Source organism: Apodemus sylvaticus, chromosome 16 (assembly GCF_947179515.1).
Source record: "Apodemus sylvaticus chromosome 16, mApoSyl1.1, whole genome shotgun sequence".
In the NCBI taxonomy this organism is placed as follows: domain Eukaryota; kingdom Metazoa; phylum Chordata; class Mammalia; order Rodentia; family Muridae; genus Apodemus; species Apodemus sylvaticus.
This window is the reverse complement of record NC_067487.1, coordinates 89,268,726-89,276,297: the sequence shown is the minus strand read 5'-3', so window position 1 is coordinate 89,276,297 and position 7,572 is coordinate 89,268,726. Positions and strand designations below refer to the sequence as shown.

At 36.8% G+C, this 7,572-nt stretch overlaps 1 protein-coding gene across 1 annotated transcript; it reads left to right on the top strand.

Annotated features, from left to right (window-relative positions):
- The first annotated feature begins 4,111 nt into the window (after nucleotides 1-4,111).
- On the top strand, nucleotides 4,112-7,012 carry LOC127666579 (leukocyte immunoglobulin-like receptor subfamily B member 4A). The gene is made up of 6 exons (XM_052159484.1): nucleotides 4,112-4,145; nucleotides 4,286-4,321; nucleotides 4,527-4,811; nucleotides 4,955-5,257; nucleotides 6,227-6,262; nucleotides 6,845-7,012. Exons 1-6 carry the CDS (start codon nucleotides 4,112-4,114, stop codon nucleotides 6,988-6,990), a joined length of 840 nt encoding a protein of 279 aa, XP_052015444.1. The 3' UTR covers nucleotides 6,991-7,012.
- Nucleotides 7,013-7,572: the final 560 nt, after the last annotated feature.

Below are 7,572 nucleotides of genomic sequence, written 5' to 3'. Positions count from 1 at the left end.
GGCAAGAGCCATGGAGGAATATGTCTATTGACTGGTTTCCATGCCTACTTGAACATGGTGAATGATCATTCTGATGTGTTCTTTGATTCTGTTAGTGAAAATTTTATTGAGTATCTTTGCATCAATATTTAAAAGGAAAATTAGTCTGAAGTTCTCTTTCTTTTGTTGGCTCGTTGTGTGGTTTTCTTTTGCTTTAACTGTGACTTCAAAAAATAAATTGAGTAGTTTCCCTCTGTGCCTATTTTGTGGAATAGTTTGAAGAATATAGGTATTAGGTCTTCTTTGAAGGTTTGACAGAACTCTGCACGAGACCCATCTGGTCCTGGGCTTTCTTTGGTTGGGAGGCTATTAATGAGGCAATCTATTTATGTTGGGGTTATGGGGTTTTTTAGATGTTTAATCAGATCATGAATTAACTTTGCTACCTGGTATCTGTGTAGTAAATCTTCCATTTCAGCCATGTTTTCTAGTATTTTGTTTGATTGTTTTAGTAAATGCTTTTGTGGTAGAATCTGATTATTATTTTAATTTCATCAGTTTTTCCCTTTTACTGTCTGATTTTTTATTTTATTTTATTTTATTTTATTATTATTATTTTTTTTTTTGATTTGGGTACTGTTTCTGTGCCCTCTGATTAGTCTGGTTAAGGGTTATCTATTTTCTCAAAGAACACCCTCGTGGTTTTGCTGATTCTTTTTATAATTCTTTTTGTTTATGCTTGGTTGATTTCAGCCTTGAGTTGGATTATTTCCTGACATCTACTCCTCTTGGGTGCATTTGCTCTTTTGTTCTAGAGCTTTCATTTGTGCTGTCATGGTTCTAGTGTATGCTTCTTCCAGTTTCTTTTCGGAGGCGTTTTGATATCATGTCCCTTCATTTTCATTAAATTCTATAGTGTCTTAATTCTTTATTTCTTCCTTGACAATGGTAGAGTATTGTTCAGCTTCCATATGTTTATAGCCTTTCTGTTACTTTTGTTGCTATTGAAGACTTAGTCTGTGGTAATCTGATATAGTACAAGGGAGTATTTCAATCTTTTTTTTTTCTGTTGTGGCCTGTTTTGAAAGCAATTGTGTGGTCAATGTCAGAGAATGTGCCATGAGGTCCTGAGAAGAAGATACATCATTTTGTTTTAGAATGAAATGTACTATAGTTAATTGTAAAATCCATTTGGTTCATCATTTCTGTTAGTTTCACTGTGTCCTGTTTAGTTTCTGTTTCAATGACATGTACAGTGATGAAAGTGGGGTGCTGAAGTTTTCCACTATTATTGTGTAGGGTTAAATGTGTGTTTTGACCAGTAATAAAGTTTCTTTTATGAATCTGGATACCCTTACTTTAGGGGGAGAGATGTTCAGAATTGAGTCTTTTTCTTGTTGGATTTTCTGTTTGACGAATGCAGAGTGTCCTTTCTCATCTCACTGGATAAATTTTTGGTTGAAAGTCTATTGGTTGTCATCTCCAGCTTGTTTCTTGGTACCATTTCCTTGGAAGATCCTTTTCCAGCCTTTTACTCTGAGGTAGCATCAGTCTTTGTTATGAAGGAGTCTTTATGCTGTAAAATGCTAGATCATCTTGGTATATTCAGTCTGATAGCCTATGTATTTTTATTAGTGAGTTGAATCCATTGTTATGTGCATGTGGTTCTCTCCTTTTGTCTTTGTTGTGAGTCGATTAATATCTTATGTCTTGTTTTTGTTTTTTTGTTTTTGTTTTTGGTATACACACCATCATTGTGTTGGGGTTTTCCTTCTAGAATTTTCTGTAGAATTGGATTGGTAGATAGATATTTTATTAATTTTGTTTTTTCCTGAAATTCTTCAGTCTCTCTATTTATATTGATTTAATGTTTTGCTTGGTATTGTAGCTTTTGCTGGCATTTGTGTTCTCTTAGAGTATGTATGACCTCTGACCGGGCTCTTCTGTTTAGAAGCCTTATAGGTCTTCCTTTATATGTTACTTGACCACATTTCAATTGTAGTTTTGAATAGTCTCTCTTTGTTCTGTGCATACAGTGTGTTGATTCTTACATAACAAGAGGATTTTCTTTTCTTGTCAAATTTATTTGTTGTTCTATAGGCTTCTTGTACAATTATCATCTCCTCCTATAGGTTGGGTAAGTTTTCTTCTATGATTTGGTTGAAAAATTTTCAGGTCCTTTGATCTGGTAATGTTCACTCTCTTCTCTCCCTGTTATTATAAGATTTGATCTTTTCATTGTATCCTGGATTTCCTGGATGTTTTGGATTAAAAGTTTCTCAAGATTAGAAATTGTGTCGACAGTTGTGTTAATCTCTTTTAAGATATCTTCTGCACCTGATAATGGGTATTTCAAACTCCACCCATTTATCTAAAGCATTTATCTTCTCCTCCTATCTTTCCAGATGAGATATAATGGGAGAGAGATGGTGATTTTTGTCTCAGCTTTAAGAAATGTGGAGAAAATTTATTTATTGTTTATTTTTTGTTTCTATCTTCAGAATTCCAAAAGTACATTATGAAATTCCATTATATCAATGATAACAGATATAACTTATTTAGTATGGAGAGACATAGATTGTGTTGGGAACATTGTATTTGATTGAATGTTAAGATTTATCATGTTCTGAAAAATATGGCTACTTTTTCTTTATTAGTTGCATTAAAACATGTCTTCTGTGAATTTTACAGTTTTGGTTTTCATTACATTCCTTTAACTATAAATATTATCTGGTCTGAAGACTACATAATCACTACGTTCTTCATTTTCTCTATGTAATATACAGGCAAGTGGAGAAAGGGAAATGTTGATATTCTAGTTATAGATGCTGAACTGAGACTATATGTACGCCAGTAGTTCAAGAATAATTAAAACCACAATGGTTTGTGTAATTCAGTGAAAGGGACAAACAATTCACTACCCACACAAGAGTTAATACTGCTAAAAACAGATAATTAATGACAACTAAATGTGCAATCACAAACTAATGATTGTAATGGTTATTACACAACTAAAGGCCACTTACATGAACATGGGAATTTTTTTTAATCTATGCCACCAACAAAACCCTCTAAGTCATTTACTCTTATTTATGTATTTCAAGAATTAATAATAGCTGCATGAGTACTCATGTTGTGAAAATCTCCCATTTTCCATAATAAATTGCTTATATGAATAGTACACAAAAAATGTGTTGACATCACAGGTACTGATATTGGAAAAGGAAACCCCATCTTTCTTTCAAGGCATCCTCAGAGGATAAATATCCTCAATGCACAGGCATCCCGAGGACATGTTACTACTATTATCTTTTGGGCTAATAGAAGCCAGTTACTATAGTTCAGGTGGAAGAATGGACGATTACGGTACTAAACTGAATAATAAATCCAAAGGTTCCTACATTCTCATGCCCAGGAAGTAAAGTTAAAATTCTAGAATAAGAAAGACCTTAAGTTAATAATCTTTCAGGATGATCTAAGTCTTGTGGTATCCACACATTTACAACATCTTGATAGTGCATGCATGTAGAAAAAGGGGTCAGCCTCACAGAAACAAGAAAAAAAGAGAGAAAAGTCTTGGTAAAATGTTGTTCCCTAGTTGCAATGGATCAGGACAATTTGGCATAGTGAAGGAGACCACTGGAGCATAGCCAGCAATGAGAGCTGACGTGCTATGAGATAAACCTTCAGGAACATATGAATAGAGTCTGTGAAGCCCCTTTGGATTACATCCTCCAATTGAAAGAGCATGGATGGCTCTTGTCTTAGAACACAGTCTTGGTTTGGACCAACATCACATTTCCCTAACCTGCATGTATAATTGTTTCTAGTTTAAAAAATAATGTCCTTCCTTTTGAATGTACTCTGGCTTGGAAAACAGAGGGATGGTGGGAAATCTTTGAGAAATAGAAAAAAAAAGTTCTTAAAAAGCATGTCAGAGACCTGAGTGAGTGATGACTCAATCCTCTCTACTGAGGAAAATACAGAAGTTTCTCCTATAATAGCTATGATGTTAAAAAAACCCCAACAAGAAGGACCTGCACACAAGATGATATCTGTATAGTGCCTGATGTTACAGAATATTTGCCACACTGGCCCAGGAGAACATCTACGGACACTGCTAGGACTCCCCATGATGGCCATACTCACAGGGCTGTTGTACCTGGGTGAGATATGAACAGGGGGTGTGGATGCTTACGTCTGTAAGGGAAACTACTCAACAGCCAGGTTTAATTTCACATTAACAACCTAGGGGATCCCATCTGCCTCTCAATGTGAAAAAGTCTGAGAGAAAATTTTCTTTCAGGTCTTATTGTGGAACCCAGGACTGCAGTACAGGCAGGTGAGTGTCTCCAGCCATCCCCAGATTTGATTCTTCACTATGATGAGAAAATCTCTATTTTACTGTCTAGAGGGTCCAATATTCACAATGGTAGTGGGGGAAAAAGCATTCATGTGATAATGTCTTCTTCCACGGGAGTGTTGTGTTCTAAGATATGATGTCTGAAGGAAGATGTTCTGGGACTCAGCCTTTGATTTCTTCACAGAACACCTCCCAAAGCCAATTATCTGGGCTGAGCTATGCTCTGTGTTTGCCTTACATACACCTGTGATTATCTGGTGTCAGGGTTCCTATGAGGCCCGGGAGTATCGTCTGTATAAAGGGAGAAGTGTAGATCCTTGGGACACTCAATTCCCTCTGGAAGCCAGGAATAAGGCCAAGTTCAACATTCAATGCATGACAATCGCCTATGCAGGCATCTATAAGTGTTATGATAAGAGTGATGCTGGATTTTCAGAGCACAGTGATGCCATGGACTTGGTTGTGACAGGTGAGTGGACACTCAAGGAACCCAGCACGTGCTTTCTCCTAAGATGGAAATCTATTCTCCAGGAGCTCTTCTCTCAGAGTCCAATCCTGGACGACAATGTGTGTAACTCATGATAATGTCACATTCTACTTCTTGTATCCCAGGAGCGTATGGAAATCCAAACCTGTCAGTCTGGCCCAGCCCTGATGTGACCTCTGGAGTTTTCATAGCCTTTATGTGTAGCTCACACATAGGATTTGGCAGATACATTCTGATCCAGGAAGGAAAACACCACCTGTTATGGATCCTGGACTCACAGTATCAGGACAATTATTCATTCCAGGCTATGTTTGTTGTGGACTCTTTTACTCCCAAACACAATGGAACATTCAGATGTTATGGCTTTTTTAAGAATAAACCTCAGGTGTGGTCAAACTCAAGTGACCCCCTTGACCTCATGGTCTCAGGTAATGTTCTCACATTGTTCTCTTTCCTAAGATGATCTCTTGCTTAGAATAGGAGGGAGGATGTCGTCATTTAAAAAAAATCTTTTTGATACAAAAAACATTTATCCCTCATTATAAGTTTATTACTCAGCATCTCCTGAAGTAAGTTCCTCCAGCATTCACTATAGATTAGAAGAAGTGTTTGAGGGAAATGTACAATTCACCAAGTAATTAGATGTTGTCACTATACTATTTAGATTTCTACTATTTTCTTAAATCACCATGATGTAAAACAATACATAGAGAAAAGAGTTTATTCCATTTGATAGCTTTTAGTCCATCATGGAAAGAATTAGGGCGATATACTCAAAGTAGTAACTGAAGCATAAGCCATGATTTAGTACTGTTACAGGCTTTCTCCCCAATACCTACTAAATTGCTTTAACCTCAAGATCCAACTCTCCAGGGTCAAAATCACCCATTGATATTTGGCCTTCCCACATCAATTGTCAATAAATCAGAAATCTTTCCACATTTTTCCTGCAAGTCAATATGATACACATTTTTTGAAGTTTCACTGATGACTCTAGGTCATATAAAGTTAGCAAAAAATCTAAACAGAACATGCCTTCAGTGCTATAATTAGTCCTTCATTCTCAATTGTCTTTACTTCCTAAAATACTGTGCCTAAACTCATGGTAATTGCTACTCAACAGAGGCATTTGGTATTCATAATGCACACAGTCAGTCAAGTAATTGTCAGTCCCTGAGAGTTTCTATCCTCTCCAGCATTAAATGAATGCTTTTTGGAGTATTGGCTGTGAGAGTTGTGATCTTTACAAATGTCCAAGAACCCATAGGCACAAAATTTGTATACAACAACATTATATCTGAATGAACTTATGGTGCAAAATGAGGACCCACAGAACAAGGCAGGACATAGTCAAGAGCTAGGAGCTCAAACATTCACTTCTCCTTCCATTTTAGCAGATGCCAAAGAGAGGTCCCCTACCCACACTGAAGATGGTAAGTGATGACTCTCCTGGTGGGGATACACATTGTGTTGAGATATGTTGGTGAAGCCTTCAGTGAAGTTCAGAAATTAGGGCAACTGGACTTGCTCTCCACTTAGATGACTGATTCCTTACATAGCTTATGGTCCAATATCTTTCTCTACTTGTATTTCAGGCCCTTTTTTACTCCACCTTTTATTTCCTGCTTTCATGAAAACATTGAATAATTTTTTTTCTAGGCTCCATCTCCATGAACAAATTTTAACGAGTATTTAAGGGACATCACAATGTCATTTTGAGATTCTGACTGAGGAAAAACCTCTTCACTGACCTTTTATCTTATTTCTGCAAATTAAAACAACAGATTTTCCCATACTTTGACATAATTTACTCAAATTCTTTCATTCTTTGTGAACTCAGACAATGAGAACATTCAGAAAGCATGAACAATTAAGAAGCAGGTGAGAAAGAAATTTCCAAATTAAGAGATAGGCACAAAGAGTCTAGATCTTTCAGGGAGAGGGAGCCTCTATACACAACAATTTAGTGCTAGAAAATTTTGGCGTGACTTTAATTCTCTGACTTCTTTATACAGAAACCCCATCCTCACACCACCAAGGTCACACAGTTGAAAATCTCATCAGAATGCTTTTAGCTGCCTTGGTTCTTGTGACTCTAGTGATGGTGCTGTTAGAGGCTTGGACCTTCAAGAAAGTGGAACAAGATTCAACCAGGAGATAAACAAGAAAGACTACTAGGCTCCACACCTGAACAGACAACTGAAATGTGTTGAGCGATCCCATACATGTGTGTAAAACCTGGGTATTCCTTAAGGTTTTATACTCAGAGAAGGTCAATGTAATAAGCATATTCTGAGTGTGGGGAATTACGGGGATTACATTCAGGAGGATCTGGTTTGTTCCTCTCTGCTCCTCTCCCCACACTTCACTGTGAATATTTGCTCCCTTCTTCTCTTTTGAACACCAGGTGTTATGCATGCTCTGAAACTTTCGGTCAGCTTCAAATAACATTTCCTCTAAATTTCCTGAGTCAATATTGCTCATCATGAGCCTTTACCTTTATCACTGAGAAAGACAACAACCATACTCACAGTTAGTACATTTCCTCAAACTTCAGAGAAGTTAGGGCAATTATTCTGAAGCTGTGCACTTTTCACATCATTTTGCACTAGCACTCATGAAACACCATTTTATTAAACAAGGTGTCCACTCCATATTTGCTAATCATTATGTGCATTACTTCAAATGATCTCATACTTCCAAGTTAAAGTCATATGTGGGTGGTTCTATGTTATGGACAGTC

Bases quoted from the DNA above. Each gene is read 5' to 3' on its own strand.
- LOC127666579 (XM_052159484.1), top strand. From the start codon at position 4,112: ATGATGGCCATACTCACAGGGCTGTTGTACCTGG. The intron at 5,258-6,226 runs GTAATGTTCTCA...CCATTTTAGCAG, and splicing joins CCTTGACCTCATGGTCTCAG to ATGCCAAAGAGAGGTCCCCT. The intron at 6,263-6,844 runs GTAAGTGATGAC...TTCTTTATACAG, and splicing joins CCCTACCCACACTGAAGATG to AAACCCCATCCTCACACCAC.